At 46.5% G+C, this 17,841-nt stretch overlaps 2 protein-coding genes across 3 annotated transcripts in view; one reads left to right on the top strand and one right to left on the bottom strand.

The window, feature by feature from the left end:
* The window catches only part of LOC119965827 (regulation of nuclear pre-mRNA domain-containing protein 1B-like), a 79,010-nt gene extending 68,500 nt beyond the window's left edge, over positions 1-10,510 (bottom strand). For both annotated transcript variants that reach the window (XM_038796712.1, XM_038796713.1), the window contains exon 1: positions 10,224-10,510. In XM_038796712.1, the coding sequence (XP_038652640.1) occupies positions 10,224-10,374 (151 nt within the window). In that variant the 5' untranslated portion in view covers positions 10,375-10,510. The remainder of the gene's footprint in view (positions 1-10,223) is intronic.
* A 315-nt stretch (positions 10,511-10,825) lies between these two features.
* The window catches only part of glb1 (galactosidase, beta 1), a 130,826-nt gene continuing 123,810 nt past the window's right edge, over positions 10,826-17,841 (top strand). The window contains exon 1 of the mRNA XM_038796711.1: positions 10,826-10,876. Coding sequence (XP_038652639.1) covers positions 10,841-10,876 — 36 coding nt within the window. The 5' untranslated portion in view covers positions 10,826-10,840. The remainder of the gene's footprint in view (positions 10,877-17,841) is intronic.

Genomic DNA, 17,841 nt, shown 5'->3' with positions numbered 1-17,841 from the left:
GCTCTCCCAACTACAACATGCTGGATACAGTTGACATGTCTGCTCTCCGTCTATAACATGCTGGATAAAGTTGACACGCATGCTCTCCGTCTACAATATGCTGCATACAGTTGACACACCTGCTCTCCATCTACAACATGCTGAATACAATTGATATGCCTGCTTTCCAACTCCAACATGCTGAATACAGTTGATATGCCTGCTTTCCAACTACAACATGCTGGATACAGTTGACACGTCTGCTCTCCATCCACAACATGCTGAATACAATTGATATGCCTGCTTTCCAACTACAACATGCTGGATACAGTTGACACGTCTGCTCTCCGTCTCCAACATGCTGGATAGTGACACACCTGCTCTCTGTCTCCAACATGCTGGATACAGTGACACACCTGCTCTCCGTCTCCAACATGCTAGATACAGTTGACACGTCTGCTCTCCATCTACAACATGCTGGATACAGTTGACACGTCTGCTCTCCATCCACAACATGCTGAATACAATTGATATGCCTGCTTTCCAACTCCAACATGCTGGATACAGTCGACACGTCTGCTCTCCATCCACAACATGCTGAATACAATTGATATGCCTGCTTTCCAACTCCAACATGCTGAATACAGTTGACACGTCTGCTCTCCATCTATAACATGCTGGACACAGTTGACACGTCTGCTCTCCGTCTCCAACATGCTGGACACAGTTGACACGTCTGCTCTCCATCCACAACATGCTGAATACAGTGACACGTCTGCTCTCCATCTCCAACATGCTGGATACAGTTGACACGTCTGCTCTCCATCCACAACATGCTGAATACAGTGACACGTCTGCTCTCCATCTCCAACATGCTGGATACAGTTGACACGTCTGCTCTCCATCCACAACATGCTGAATACAGTGACACGTCTGCTCTCCGTCTCCAACATGCTGGATACAGTGACACGTCTGCTCTCCGTCTCCAACATGCTGGATACAGTGACACACCTGCTTTCCAACTCCAACATGCTGGATACAGTTGACACGTCTGCTCTCCATCTAAAACATGCTGGATACAGTTGACACATCTGCTCTCCATCTACAACATGCTGGATACAGTTGACACGTCTGCTCTCCATCCACAACATGCTGAATACAGTCGACACGTCGGTCACTTTGAATTTTCAAATTGATCATGCTGCCCTTCTTCATAAAGATCACAAAGTTAACACATCAACTGGAATCTGAATCAATGCCAGCAAATGTCTTTGGTCTGGCAAAGGTAAATGATTGTGTTTTCAACATCTGTTTAAAGTGTATGCAACCCGATATGCTGTAGCATTATTGTTCATTGTGTTCGTTCTGGCCATGCGTGGCTCACTGAAAATGTTAATGTGGTTAATATTTGGTTGTTTGCGTGTTATCTCAGCACTTGCATACCATATGCATGGATTTGTAACCTTATGTGGGCTTTGGTCAGTAGAATTATAAGACAGAAATCATGCGCAAGTGTTTCTTGACCGTGCATTTATGTACTCGGCTATCGATTATTGGAAACCTGCTAAAGCGACGTGTAACATGTGAACACCAACACCTTTAGATGGAGAGTGGGGCTTTCATCATGGTCACTCGATCAGTTGTAATAACCCCTCAAAGCAAAACCTGACAAAATGTACAAATTGAACAGGACACATTATGGCCAAGGGCCAACAGTATCAGGATTGTTCTGGGTGGAGTGCAGACGTGTCAACATTTTGAGCAATCACTTTGCTCAAGTCAAAGTATCATTTGCTTTACCCCAGTGCTTTGCATAATATATTAATGTCCGAATTCCAAACTTTGTTGAAAGATGGTAGACTATTGCCTTTGGTTAAAGTGCCAGAAAATCAACTCGTTCACCAAAAAAAAATCGATGGGATCAATGTGGTGATGACGAGGATACGAAACTGGCACAGAAAGAGAACAAGGCAGTGAAGTTGATTTGCAGTCCAAAGTATAGATCGCCCCTTCTCCTTCCACCTCCCTGCCCCACCTCCCTCCCTCCAATTCCCTCCCCTCTGCCCTCTTCCCTCCACTCCTCCCCCCCCAAAAAAAAAACAATGGCATTCAAACGCACAAAGCTTTGAAGATGGCAGACAAGCTGAAGAAGCTGGAATGAAAGCATTCGGGACGCTGGGCATTATAAAGAGGCATAAAGAACAAAGTTAAGGAAGTCATGCTAAATTATAAATCACTGGTTAGATGCCAGCTGGAGGATAGAGTCCAAATCTAGGCTCTAAATTTCAGGAAACAAGCTAACTCCTTGGTAATAGTGGAAAGGAAATTTACTGGAATAACATCAGGAATAAAAGACTTAGGGTACGAACAGGCCTCTCGCGAGATTTGCGATGCTTAGAACACCTCGCGGGATCTAACAAAATCTTGTGATCTGGATCTCACCCTCACTGGTGAGATCTAGATTGACATATTTAAGCGAGCCATTAGGCTCATTTTAATATGAAATGAAAATTGCTTATTGTCACAAGTAGGCTTCAATTAAGTTACTGTGAAAAGCCCCTAGTCGCCACATTCTGGCGCCTGTTCGGGGAGGCTGGTACGGGAATTGAACCGTGCTGCTGGCCTGCCTTGGTCTGCTTTAAAAGCCAGTGATTTAGCCCAGTGTGCTAAACCAGCCCCTGGTGCCCAATCTCCTGAGGCCCGGAAATGAAGCCCGTGCCTGGGAGACCGCGCCATGGCGTCATTCAGCACTGGCCAACACAATCGTGGACCAGGCGGAAGGACACCAGGGCTTACCCAGGCCATTGGGAGGCCCCCAGATGGTCAGGGTCTGTCAGGGTGGTACCGTGGCACTCCCAACTCCACCCAGGCACCCTGGCAGTGTCAGGCTTGCACTTTGGCACTGCCGGTTTGCCTGGGTGACATGGCCAGGCTGGCAGGAGCATTGCAAGGGTAAATCACTGGTTTAATGCCAGCTGGAGTATAGAATTCAAATCTAGGCTCCACATTACCCTGGCAGAGCCCCTGCCAGCCTGGCTATGTCACCCAGACAAACTGGCAGCACCAAGATGGCAGGTTACCCATGCCAGGATAGCTCAAGGGTGTCCTGCCCTTAAGAGATGGGACTCGATGGACCCCGAAGAGGTAAGCTGGAGCAGAAGAGGGGGTCCGGAGACCGCGGTGTAGTGTCCAGGGGGGGTTGAGAGATCAGGATGGCTTTTACGAATAGCGGCCCGATCTCTTCCTGCAAGCTGAGCTCATCAGTGCAGGTAGTGAGGTCAGTGCGGCCTCGGTGGGACATTCCGCCCAAGGCCAAAATAAACGACAAAGTCCCGTTCGATAGCAGAGTTGTTCTCGGCGCTGCAGGCACCGAAAAAGACCCCGTTATACGCACCCAAAACAGGACTCTTTTTTTATGCATTAAATCACGTTCTTAGTTACGTGGAGAGCCAAGACAAAGACAGAATTGGTTCTGTTTACAGCAGTCAGGGAGAGCAAAGATTGTTCAAACATATGATGGGTTTTGATAATAAACAAAGCAAAATCTTCAACTAGCAGTAGGGCTGGCAATGAGAACGGCTTTAAAGTAACAACTACATAATACGGACGATGTTGGAAAGCTGAAAGAAAAATAGAAAATGCTGGAAACAATTGGTAGGTCAGACGGCATCTGTGGAGAGAGAAACAGAATTAATGTTTTAGAGCAGTGATCTTTCATCAGAACTGGAAAAAGTTAGAGATGTTAACAGGTTTTATGTAAGTAGGCGGGGAGGGGGCATGATAAAAGAGAAACTTTATGATAGCGTGAAAGGCAAGAGGGATTTAATGACAGAAAGAATGATGGTGCAAAACAAAAGATGATAATAGGACAATTATAGAAACAAAAGATAGGTTTAGTGGTGGTGTAAACTTTCATAATCATTACAAGTGATCATGAATTATTGGCGACAGGGGCCATCTGAAAAAAAGAGGTAGCGTCCATGATATGAAATTATTGAAATAACAATGAAGCAGATGCAAAAGTAACTTTCAAAAAGGGAATGGGGTCTCTACATGAAAAAGAAAAATTGTAGGGTCACAGTGCGTTGGCAGGGCAGGCCAGGGCCGTTACTGGACTTCTCTTTCAATAGACAAGATGGGCTGAATGGCCTCCATCTCTGCTGGTTGAGTTTGTAAAAATGCTAAATCTGCAATGATTGGTGTTTTGAATTGCAACGATGTTGTGGGGAATTTATTCATTGACTTGGGATGGACTGAAGTGGAAAGAGCAAGTTACAAATGTCCTTGCCCCAGCATAAGCAATTCTTACACATTGAGCCAAAGAATCCAGGCCCAAGTTATATTAAATTAATTACTCTCAGGAGGAACGAGAAGGCAAATGTGTGGAAATTAGAAACCTTGAGATCTCCCATTTCCATTTAATCTCTATTATTACTGAAAATGCTGTAATTGAATTGGAGAATCCACAGTTAGAAGATGAATCGATTGCGTTGATTGAGGAATAAATGTTATCCAGGATATGGAAAAATTTCATGCTTTTTGAATAAGATCTTTGGCACTCCCTTCACTAATCAGACAATTTTGGTTTAACAGTTCAGCCAAAAGCTGGCAATTCTGACAATGCAGTACCCTCAATAACGTCAGCCAGACCACATGCTCAAATTCTCACAGCAAACTTATGACCTAATCAAACATCCTGACTCGGGCCACTGAGTTACCATGGAATCAAGGCTGCGAACATAGAAGCATCAGAACTAGGGACAGGAGTTGGCCATTTAGCGCCTCAAGTCTGCTCCGCCATTCAGTGAGATCATGGCTGATGATCTACCTCAGTGCCCGTGTCCTGCCCCTTAGTCTGAGACAGTGCCCCTAGTTCAGGGTTTCTCAAAGCGCAGGTCGCGGCCAACAGGTGACACGGGCTGGTGTCGGGAGGATCGTGACACGATCGGTCGATCCGTTCCGCGGTGGTCCTGATCACGGGGGAAGCAACCAACAGCTGCTACTGGTTTTTACACTGGGAATAAATAGAAATAAATGAGGCTGTGTGGAGTCTTCCAGTCAGAAGCAGAAGCAGGTCACATGCTCTGCATGTACACTTGATGTCAAGCACCCTCCAGATATGTGCTTTTGGTCCAAATCTCGGAGCAGCATAGTTTCCATTTTCCAGCTGCTGGCAAGCAAGGCAAGTGAACCGTGACGATGAATGGTTCTCTTAAAAGTAAGAGACTCAAATAGGCATTTTACCTATTGGACAGGATCTCGCACATCTAGAGACCAGTGCTGGTGTTAGCTCTGTACAGAGCTCCAGGGCCTCTGGTTAACAGCCTACAAAGAAGCAACTTAACTCGGGAACAAAGCAATATAAAGATGATTTCTTGAGGTATGCTTTTGTCAATTGTGCCAATGTTAATAAGGATGCAAATTCCATTTGTGTTATATGCAGAGAAGTACTGGCAAAAGTGAGAAGTTTCAGATTTTGAAGTGATGAGAGAAAAATTCTTTCTGAGGTCGAGACCCCAGAGTCAGTTACTAAACTTAAATTGAAAGACTACGCTGCTGTAGCTGACCTATAACACATTAAAAACATGCCAAAAGCCCATGTAGCTGTTAGCATTCTGGTGTAGCATCTCCCAGGAAAATAAGCGATTTGTTGCTACTGCCCTTCACGACGACCTACATGTGAGGTTGGATTTCTAGTTTTCATAAAGGCGAAGACAGCACAAAGCAATTTGCTGAAGCCTGCACCTATGAACAATGCCCGCTCTGCCTTTGAACCTGATTCAAGTGAGATCATGAGGACCAAGCAGGCTCCCCTTTCACATTAAAGGTAAGCGAATGTGCCGTGGGTTGCAAAGGTCAGCCAGCTGGTAAAAGTGGGTCACAGGAAAAAAGCTCGAAAAACATTGCCCTAGTTTAGACCCCTAAACACCAGCCAGGGGAAATATCCTTCCTGTATTTCCCCGCCGAGCCCTGCGTATGCTTCAATAAGATCAACTCTCATTCTTCCAAAATCTAGAAAACACAGATCTAGTCTCCACAATGACATCATCCCACAAATTTGCACCACTCTATGGTAAGTATATCCTTCCTTAAGCAAGGGGTCCAAAACTGTACACAATACTCCACGTTCCGTCTCACCAAGGGTCTAAATAATTGCAGCTGGGCATCTTTCTTTCATAGCATACAAGGCGTATGTGATACTTGTCTTTATTAGCCAAGGCATAGAATATCTGAGCAGGGAGAGTATGACAGAGCTGTATTAAACACTCCCTGGGCCACAGCTGGAGTGTGTATGCAGCTCTGGTCACCACACTATAGGATGTGATTACACTAGAGAGGGTATAGCAGAGATTCACCAGGATGTTGCCTGGGCTGGAGTCTTTCAGCTACAAAGAGAGACTGGTTAGGCTAGCATTGTTTGCCATAGAGCAAAGAAGGTTGAGGGGGAAATCTGATAAAGGGGCATCGATAGGGTCGATAGGAAATAACTTTTCCCCCTTAGTAGAGGGATCAATAACCAGAGGACATAGATTTACGGTAAGGGGCAGGAGATTTAGAGAGGATTTGAAGAAAAACTTTTTCACCCAGAGGTGGTGGAAATCTGGAACTCACTGTCTGAAAGGATGGTAGAGGTAGGAACTCTCAACATTTAGGAAGCATTTCAATGAGCACTTCAAACACCATAGCATACAAGACTATGGACCAAGTACCGGAAAATAGGATGAAAATTGATTGGTGCTTGATGACCGGCGCAGACTTGATAGGCCGAAGGACCTCTATGTGCTGTGAAACTCTATGACTCGATATGCTATCTGCCATGTTCTTAACCTGTGTAAATCCATTTGAAACTTCGCAGCTAGTTTTGTGTCATCAGTAAACAGAAATATAATATTTGGCCCCCACACCCAAATCACTAATGTAGATTGTGAATAGCCGATTAGTGAAAGGGTGCAGCTATTCAGCATCTTGCTGTACTCCACTTGCCACTACCTGCCAAGTCACAACGGGGTGGCCAACCCTCCAGGATTGGTCTGGAATCTCCAGAAACTGAAAATCGATCTCCAGAACACTGCTGTGTGCAACACTGGAGAAAGATCATAGCAACATTAAAATATTTTGTTTTAGATTTTCTTTGAACATTTCCATTCACCAGGTAAAAAAAATATTAAGGGGGCGCAGGAAGCAGTTTTCTGACAGTAAAACAACACCCAATTGGATTGAGTTTTTTTGCTTTTCAGTGGCGAGGGTAGCATGTCACAAGGATGGTGTGTTGGCCAACTAATGGTTGAAGCATGGGGCAGGTAATGTGACAAAACCTCCAGGAACACAGTTCATCACAGCTGGCAATTCTACCTGAGGAAGGATGTGGTTCTTTCATTCCCACTGTTTTTTCCTGGTTATTTTGATAATATTTTTGAAAATCTGCAAATAGACTCAGACTGTCACTGGTAGCTATAATGCAGCAATTCAGGGCAAAGCTACAGGCTACTACATTCCCAGCTTATGTTAGATACAAAGTCAGCAAGTGAAACCCTCTGAACCATCGCTCACATTCTCATACTTGGCTGAATCCAGCCACTCTCAACCAGAAAACTGGTATGTCCATAGTCCCAGGTGACGAGAGGATGCTTTCCCCTTTGAGGGGGAGAGACTGACGATGATTTAACCTGAGGACCACCAAACCTCAGGCAAGGGGCGAGGTTGAGAAGCCTGTGCGGGAATCGAACCTGCACTGTTGGCATGGTTCTGCATCACAAACCAGGTATCTAGCCAACTGAGCTAAACTGGCAGTTGATTGGACTAGTCATGACATAATCAATCTCTCTTCCTATGCTAACTTCCCATTCACTAGCTGGATTCAATGAATGTCAAATTATTTTTAGCCTGCATTCCTTTCCATTCATAAACTCCCTGGTGTGATATTTCTTCTTTCTACCCGAAAGGGACTTAACCACCAAATTTAGCTATAAAAAACAGAATCGAGCCTAAACTCTGGAACTCATTTTTAACAAGACAATCAATGAACTAACCGTGAAAACCAGAAGTCTATCCAAACTACACATTTTTTGAATATTTTTAAGCAACTATGTTCAATTATTATTCCAAGAGATGATGCCTACTGCCAAGTTCTAGTCTATTACACAGAAGAGTCCTTAAAATAAATTTGATCTCTTACGGGTTATTTTCACTCATGCTCCACCCACCCTAACCTATACCTTGAAAGGGAAGGAATCTGCTTACATTAAGACTTTATTAAAAAATTTTTGCAGGAAGTGGGCATCACTCGTTAGGCCAGCATTCATTACCCATCCCTAATTGCCCTCGAGAAGGAGCGAGCTGCATTTTTCAACTGCTGCAATCTCAACCTGAACCAAAAAATCATGCCTCCCTCTGAAGGGAGTTACAATTACAGTTCTACCTTTCTCTCAATATCATGCCAGTCTTTTCTCCCAAATGCTAAAGAGGAATTTTAGCTACACCACATTCAGCTGCAACAGGGAACATGAATCCCAAAGCACTGTACTTGGCTGTCGAACAATGCTTATCCAAATCATTGCTGTGGCATCAAGTCTTGGGCTGCTCATTAAGGTTTGGTGTCAACAGAGTAAAAGTAATGTTTTCAAATAGACCCGTGTGACATCAATGCCACTCTTGGGAGATTTCAGCCTATCTTGTAGAGCGAGTTCTGCTGATGTTGATTTTCAGTCTAAAGTTTACATTGACGCTGGACAATCACTTGGTCACAAATTACAATTTCTACAAAGGTGCTGGTGGCAAGGTGGGAGACACAGATTAGTGTCAATAACAGCTTATAATAGATGAGAAAATATTGCAGAAACCTCAACTGGCGAGCACCAAATTAGGTAGCAGGAATGTAAAACTACTGAAACCCAAGGTGTTGGACATTAGCAGTTATCTTCAAAAGATGCTCTTTAACTGATAGCACTCACATAGATATTATGTAAGGTGGTTGTAAGATGGTTAGGGAGCTCTATTTGAAGAGTGATATGTGAGGTTTTCAGGGAGCTCTATTTGAAGAGTGATGTTAGGTGGCGAGGGAGCTCTATTTGTAGAGTGATGCAAGGTGGTGAGGGAGCTCTATTTGTAGGGTGATATGCAAGTGGTGAGGGAGCTCTATTTGAAGAGTGATGTGTAAGGTGGTGAGGGAGCTCTATTTGAAGAGTGATGTGTAAGGTGGTGAGGGAGCTCTATTTGAAGAGTGATGTGTAAGGTGGTGAGGGAGCTCAATTTGAAGAGGGATGCAAGGTGGTGAAGGAGCTCTATTTGTAGAGTGGTGTAAGGTGGTGAGGGAGCTCTATTTGAAGAGTGATGTGTAAGGTGGTGAGGGAGCTCAATTTGAAGAGGGATGCAAGGTGGTGAGGGAGCTCAATTTGTAGCGTGATGTAAGGTGGTGAGGGAGCTCTATTTGAAGAGTGATGTGGAAGGTGGTCAGGGAGCTCTATTTGAAGAGTGATGCAAGGTGGTGAGGGAGCTCTATTTGTAGGGTGATATGCAAGGTTGTGAGGGAGCTCTATTTGAAGAGTGATGCAAGGTGGTGAGGGAGCTCTATTTGTAGGGTGATATGCAAGGTGGTCAGGGAGCTCTATTTGAAGTGATGCAAGGTGGTGAGGGAGCTCTATTTGAAGAGTGATGTGCAAGGTGGTGAGGGAGCTCTATTTGAAGAGTGATGTGTAAGGTGGTGAGGGAGCTCTATTTGAAGAGTGATGTGTAAGGTGGTGAGGGAGCTCTATTTGAAGTGATGTGCAAGGTGGTGAGGGAGCTCTATTTGAAGAGTGATGTGTAAGGTGGTGAGGGAGCTCTATTTGAAGAGTGATGTGTAAGGTGGTGAGGGAGCTCTATTTGAAGTGATGTGCAAGGTGGTGAGGGAGCTCTATTTGAAGGGTGGTGAGGGAGCTCTATCTGAAGAGTGAGTTCAATCTTAAAATCGAACTGAACATTTTTGATTTTTTTTAAAAAAGGTCCGAGAAAATGACAGAATAAAAACGTGAGGCTTGGCAAGTGATCACTGTGAAGGGATGTGTGGAAATATAAAACCAGGACATTAAAAGCATTGCCTGTAACTCGGCAAACCGCTCGTGTGGATGTACAAGCTGCTGAATCCCACCAACCCCACCCCGGGCTCGGCTGCTGGGGACTGACAGGCCAGGCCTGGTGATGTGAAGGACCGGGACGGTGCCCACTCCGCTGGGCTGGGAGTGAGTGGCGGCCGGGCCCGCGCTCACCTTTCTTCAGCTCTCGGTGCCACACCATCACGATGGTCTTGGAGTGCTTGCGGTGGTGGATGAGCCACAGGGACAGAGTCTGCACGCTCTGCTGCGAGTTGCTCAGCTCCGCCAGTTTCTTTTCCAGAGCCGACTCGGAAAAGGCGGACATTCTTCTGTCGGGAGGGGTAGGGACTCCTTTATCCTGCCGCCCCCACCCCCTGGCGACCCCCACAGAGAAAGGCAGACCCCGACTACCGGCCAAGATGGCGGCGGCCTGCGCCTAACGTCGACGCGCTGGCGTGCGCGGCTCTACTTCATCACGCCCTCGCAATCGGCCCTCACGTCAGGACGCTCGCTTGGGAGCCCTGTGACGTCATCGCGCGCCGGCCGGCTCCGACGTCATCGCGCACCCGGTCCGTCCTGACGTCAGCTGGGCCGCGATCAGCCGTGACCTCATCAGTGTGAGGCCGGCCCTGACGTCAGAGAGCTGTGAGTAAGGTTGCCAACCCTCCAGGATTGACCTGGAGTCTCCAGGAATTGAAGATCAATCTCCAGGACACAGCAACATTGAAGACGTTTTTCTTCCTTTCCTCTAACCGGTTCCCTTTACCAGAAGTGAAAATATTGAAAATGGGATGCAAAGGCTGCCCGGAGGACAGTCGGGCCTTGCGGTAGGCAGTGTGTCACAAGGATGGATGTGCTGGCCGGCTAATGCCTTGGAACCTGAGGAAACCTCCAGGAATACCTTTCATCACAAAGAAAAACAGAAAACGCAGGACAGTCCCAGCAGGTCTGACAGCATCCGCGGAGAGAGGACGGAGCTGATGCTTCGAGTCGGGGGGGGGCAACTCTTTGCCAAAGCGGATACACTTCATCACAGTTGGCAACCCTGTGATCAGCTCTGACATCCGTGTGCTTTCACAGAATTGTGACAAAGAGTCATCAGACTCGAAACGTTAGCTCTTTTCTCTCCCTACAGATGCTGCCCGACTTGCTGAGGTTTTCCAGCATTTTCTCTTTCGTTCACAGAGTTGTTACTGCACAAAAGGAGGCCATTCAGCCTATCGTATCTGCACCAGCTCTTCGAATGAGTAATTCACCTCGTACCATTCTCCCGCCTTCCCTTGGCTTTGCACATTCTTCCTTTTCAGATAACCCACTGATTCCCATTTGAATTCTTGGATTTAACCTACCTCCGCAACACTCTTAGGAAGTGCATTCCACACCTTAACCACTCGCTGTGCGAAAAACTGTTTCCTCATATTCGTTTTACTTCTTTTGCCAATTAACTTAAATTTGGGCCCTCTTGTTCTCAGTGCTCCCATCAATGGGGGAACAATTTGTCCCTGTCAAACCTGTCCAGAATCCTCATCATTCTGAACACCCACTCTCGTCTCAGCCTTCCTTCTTCTCAGGAAAACAGCCCCAACATCTCCAACGTATCTTCAAAAATGAAGTTCCTAATCCCTGAAACCATTCTTTCTGCACTCTGCAATGCGTTCACACCCTTCCTAAAGGACTGGATGCAATACTCCAGTGCAAGTTGAACTAGTGTGTTACACAAGTTTAACATAGCCTCCTAGTGCTATTTCTCCATACCCAATTAATAAATCATAGGATATTGTTTCCTTTATTAACTGCACACTCAACCTGCTCTGCCACCTTCAATGACTTGCGCAGAAATACAGCTAGGTTCCTCATCTCCTGTACCCACTTTAGAGTTGTCCCCTTTGTCTCTCCATGTTTTTCCTGCCAAACTGAATCATTTCACATTTCTCTACATCGAACTTCATCTGCCATCCATCTGCCCATTCCAACTTTTCAAAGTCCTTTTGGCATTCTACTCTCTATATCTCACAGTTTTCAATGCTTCCAAGTTTTTTATTTTCTGCAAATTTTCAAATTGAGCCCTGTGCACCAAGGTCTAGGTCATTAATATGCATCAGGAACAGCAAGGTGCCCAGCACTGACCCCTGGGGAACTCCACTAAAAACCTTCCTCCAGCCCAAAAAACATCCATTAACCAATGCTCTCTGTTTCCTGTCACTCAGCCAATTGCATATCCATGTGGCTACTGTCGCTTTTATCCTATGAGCTATAATGTTCCTCACAAGTCTGTTGGGGCACCGTATCAAATGCCTTTTGGAAGTCCATGTACACCATATCAACAACATTGACTTCATCAACCCTCTCTGTTACCTCAGCAAAAACTCTCAACAAGTTTCCCCTCGGAAATCTCTGCTGGTTTTCTTTAACTAACCCATGTGTGGTGTCCTAGAATTCCTCCACTTAGGATCATGTGCTGCAGTTTTGCCAGTGTTGGGTCCTCTTGGGTCCATGCCTGGACTTGTTTCATGGATACAGGCAAGGTATCCAGCAAGTTTAGTGTCATTACTGGCAGAGGGGGCCAAGCTTTTGTGCAGCCGTCGGCGACTCAGGGAGTCAGCGTTGGCGATGTGTATGCAAGGGCGGTGCTCGAAAGAGGATGGAGGACTTAAATTACTCAAACATAGACTGGGACAGAGAAAGTGTGAAGGGCAGAGAGGGGCAAGCACTCCTAAAATGTGTTCCAGAGAATTTCCTACCGCAGTATGTGTCCAGTCCAACAAGAAAAAATGCACAGCGAGACCTGGTTGTTGGAAATCAGGTGGGTCAAGTAGATCAAGTGTCAGTGGCCGAACATTTAGGAGGCTGTGATCATTGGATCAATAGGTTAGGGATGATAGTAGTAAAGGACAATGGTCAATGCAGAGGAAGAAGAAGTAACTGGGGGGGGGGGGGGGGGGGGGGAGAGCCAACTTCAATGGGGCAAGAACGGAGCTCGGTTGGAGAGACTGGAACCAAAGATTGGTGGGGAAACCTGAACAATGGGCTACCTTCAAAAAGAAATGGTTCAGCCACAATCCAGATATATTTCCCTCAAACGGGAAATGTAGGGAAAACAAATCCAGAACTACCTGGATGAAAATGGAAATGGAAATTAAAATAAAGAAGATAAAGTGTGCTTATGGCAGGCATCAGGTCGAAAATACAATTGAGAACCAAGAGGAGTGCAGAAGGTTCAGAGGGGAGGTGAATAAAGCAAATTAGAGAAGCAAAGAGGGAGTGTGAGAAAAGACTGGCAGCCAACATAAAGGGGACTCACAAAGTCTTCCACAGGGATATAAATAGTAAAAGCAGGAATAGGGCCAATTAGAGACTAAAAAGGGAATTTTCAGATGGAGGCGGTGGGCAGGCTGAGGTATTAAATAAATGAATTGCATCTCTCTTCACCAAGGAAGTAGATGCTACCCAGATCATGATGACAGAGGACGAAACTCTGTCCCTAGAAGGGTTCAAAATTGATAAGGAGGATGTGTTGGATAAACTGTTGATAGTTAAAGTTGACAAGGCACTGGTACTGGATGAGATGCATCCAAGATATGAAGGAATTGAGATTGGAAATTGCAAGGACACTGGCCATAAGCTTTCAGTCTTCCCCAGACCCAGGGGAGGAGCCAGAGGTCTAGAGAATTGCATACCTTGCACACTTGTTCAAAACAGATTGTACGGATAAGCCCAGCAATTAGAGAGTTTTACTTAGGTGGTGGGAAGCTTTCAGAAAGACTTACCCGGGATAGAATTCATAATCACATGGAAAAATGTGGGTTGTTTCGGTAAAGCCAGCATGGATTTCTTAAGGGAAAATTGTGTATCACAAACTCACTGGAACATCGAGGGCCGAAAGGCCTGTCCTGTGCTGGCCCGATGTTTTATGTAACAGAGAGGGTAGATGAGGGCAATGATATTGATGTGACGTATATTGACTTGCAAAAGGTATTCAATACTGTGCCAGACCACAGACTTGTGAGAGAGGTTGTAGCTCATAGAATTAAAGGGTCAGTAGTAACATGGTTACAGAATTGACCGAGTAATGGTCAAATGATGGTTTTCAGGCTAGATGAAGGTTTGGAGTGGAATTCCCCAAGGGTCTATGGGACCCTTACTTTTTCTGATATATATTAATAATCGAGATCTTGGTGTGCAGGGGACAATTTCAAATCTTATTCATAACACAAAACGAGGAAGCATTGTAAACTGTGAGGAGGACAGTGTAGAACTTCAAAATAATATTAAATAGGTGGTGCAGATAGGTGGCAGATGAAGTGTGAGGTGATGCATTTTGGTAGGAGGAACATGGAGAGACAATATAAAATAAGGGATAAAATTCTTAAGGAGGTTCAGGAGCAGAGAGATCTGGGTGTACTTGTGCATAGATCATTGAAGGTGGAAGGACGGGTGGCGAGAGCAGTTAATATAGAACATACAGTGCAGAAAGAGGCCATTCGGACCATTGAGTCTGCACCGGCCCACTTAAGCCCTCACTTCCACCCTTTCCCCATAACCCAATAACCCTTCCTAACCTTTGTGGACACTAAGGGCACTTGAGCATGGCCAATCCACCTGACCCGCATGTCTTTGGACTGTGGGAGGAAACCAGAGCACCCGGAGGCAACACGGGGAGAACGTGCAGATTCCGCACAGACAGTGACCCAGCGGGGATTTGTACCTGGGACATTTTCGCTGTGAAGCCACGGTAGCACAACCGTTTCATCCGGGTGCTCCGGTTTCCTCCCTGGCCAAAGACGAGCTGGTTAGGTGGATTGGCCATGACAAATTGTAGTTAGTGACCAAATGGGGATGAGACACAGAGAGACAGTGAGACACATTGAGAGAGTGAGACACAGATAGAGAGTGAGACACAGAGACAGTGAGACACAGAGACAGTGAGACACAGAGAGACAGTGAGACACAGAGACAGTGAGACACAGAGACAGTGAGACACAGAGACAGTGCGACACAGAGAGACAGTGAGACGCAGAGAGACAGTGAGACACAGAGACAGTGAGACACAGAGACAGTGAGACACAGAGAGACAGTGAGACACAAAGACAGTGAGACACAGAGAGACAGTGAGACACAGAGAGACAGTGAGACACAGAGACAGTGAGACACAGAGACAGACACAGAGAGACAGTGAGACACAGAGACAGTGAGACACAGAGACAGTGAGACACAGAGAGAGAGTGAGACACAGAGACAGTGAGACACAGAGACAGACACAGAGAGACAGTGAGACACAGAGACAGTGAGACACAGAGACAGTGAGACACAGAGAGAGAGTGAGACACAGAGACAGTGAGACACAGAGACAGTGAGACACAGAGACAGTGAGACACAGAGAGACAGTGAGACACAGAGAGAGTGAGACGCAGAGAGACAGTGAGACACAGAAACAGGGGGACAGAGTGAGACAGTGAGACACAGAGAGACAGTGAGACACAGAGAGACAGTGAGACACAGAGAGAGTGAGACGCAGAGAGACAGTGAGACACATTGAGAGAGTGAGACACAGATAGAGAGTGAGACACAGAGACAGTGAGACACAGAGACAGTGAGACACAGAGAGACAGTGAGATGCAGAGAGACAGTGAGACACAGAGACAGTGAGACACAGAGAGACAGTGAGACACAAAGACAGTGAGACACAAAGACAGTGAGACACAGAGAGACAGTGAGACACAAAGACAGTGAGACACAAAGACAGTGAGACACAAAGACAGTGAGACACAGAGAGACAGTGAGACACAAGGAGAGAGTGAGACACAGAGACAGTGAGACACAGAGAGACAGTGAGACACAGAGACAGTGAGACACAGAGACAGTGAGACACAGTGAGACACAGTGAGACACAGAGACAGTGAGACACAGAGACAGTGAGACACAGAGAGACAGGGGGACACAGAGAGACAGTGAGACACACAGAGACAGTGAGACACAGAGACAGTGAGACACAGAGAGACAGTGAGACACAGAGAGACAGTGAGACACACAGAGACAGTGAGACACAGAGACAGTGAGACACAGAGACAGTGAGACACAGAGAGACAGTGAGACACAGAGAGACAGTGAGACACAGAGAGGCAGGGAGACACCGAGAGACAGTGAGACACAGAGACAGTGAGACACAGAGAGGCAGGGAGACACAGAGAGACAGTGAGACAGAGAGACAGTGAGACACAGAGAGAGTGAGACGCAGAGAGACAGTGAGACACAGAAACAGGGGGACAGAGTGAGACAGTGAGACACAGAGAGACAGTGAGACACAGAGAGACAGTGAGACACAGAGAGAGTGAGACGCAGAGAGACAGTGAGACACATTGAGAGAGTGAGACACAGATAGAGAGTGAGACACAGAGACAGTGAGACACAGAGACAGTGAGACACAGAGAGACAGTGAGATGCAGAGAGACAGTGAGACACAGAGACAGTGAGACACAGAGAGACAGTGAGACACAAAGACAGTGAGACACAAAGACAGTGAGACACAGAGAGACAGTGAGACACAAAGACAGTGAGACACAAAGACAGTGAGACACAAAGACAGTGAGACACAAAGAGACAGTGAGACACAAGGAGAGAGTGAGACACAGAGACAGTGAGACACAGAGAGACAGTGAGACACAGAGACAGTGAGACACAGTGAGACACAGAGACAGTGAGACACAGAGACAGTGAGACACAGAGAGACAGGGGGACACAGAGAGACAGTGAGACACACAGAGACAGTGAGACACAGAGACAGTGAGACACAGAGAGACAGTGAGACACAGAGAGACAGTGAGACACACAGAGACAGTGAGACACAGAGACAGTGAGACACAGAGACAGTGAGACACAGAGAGACAGTGAGACACAGAGACAGTGAGACACAGAGAGGCAGGGAGACACCGAGAGACAGTGAGACACAGAGACAGTGAGACACAGAGAGGCAGGGAGACACAGAGAGACAGTGAGACAGAGAGACAGTGAGACACAGAGAGACAGTGAGACACAGAGAGACACAGAGACAGTGAGACACAGAGACAGTGAGACACAGAGAGACAGTGAGACACAGAGAGACAGTGAGACACAGAGAGACAGTGAGACACAGAGACAGTGAGACACAGTGAGACACAGAGACAGTGAGACACAGAGACAGTGAGACACAGAGAGACAGTGAGACACAGAGACAGTGAGACACAGAGACAGTGAGACACAGAGAGACAGTGAGACACAGACACACAGAGACAGTGAGACACAGAGAGACACAGAGACAGTGAGACACAGAGACAGTGAGACACAGAGAGACAGTGAGACAGTGAGACACAGAGAGACACAGAGACAGTGAGACACAGAGACAGTGAGACACAGAGACAGTGAGACACAGAGAGACAGTGAGACACAGAGAGGCAGGGAGACACAGAGAGACAGTGAGACACAGAGACAGCGAGACACAGAGAGACACAGAGAGGCAGTGAGACACAGAGAGGCAGGGAGACACAGAGAGACAGTGAGACACAGAGACAGTGAGACACAGAGACAGTGAGACACAGAGAGACAGTGAGACACAGAGAGACAGTGAGACACAGAGAGACAGTGAGACACAGAGACAGTGAGACACAGAGACAGAGAGAGACAGAGAGAGACAGTGAGACACAGAGAGACAGTGAGACACAGAGACAGAGAGAGACAGTGAGACACAGAGAGACAGTGAGACACAGAGACAGTGAGACACAGAGACAGTGAGACACAGAGAGACAGTGAGACACAGAGA

This window comes from Scyliorhinus canicula, chromosome 5 (genome assembly GCF_902713615.1).
Source record: "Scyliorhinus canicula chromosome 5, sScyCan1.1, whole genome shotgun sequence".
Classification (NCBI taxonomy): Eukaryota; Metazoa; Chordata; class Chondrichthyes; order Carcharhiniformes; family Scyliorhinidae; genus Scyliorhinus; species Scyliorhinus canicula.
Note: the sequence above shows the minus strand (reverse complement) of the source record. Positions and strands in the feature narration are given on the sequence as shown.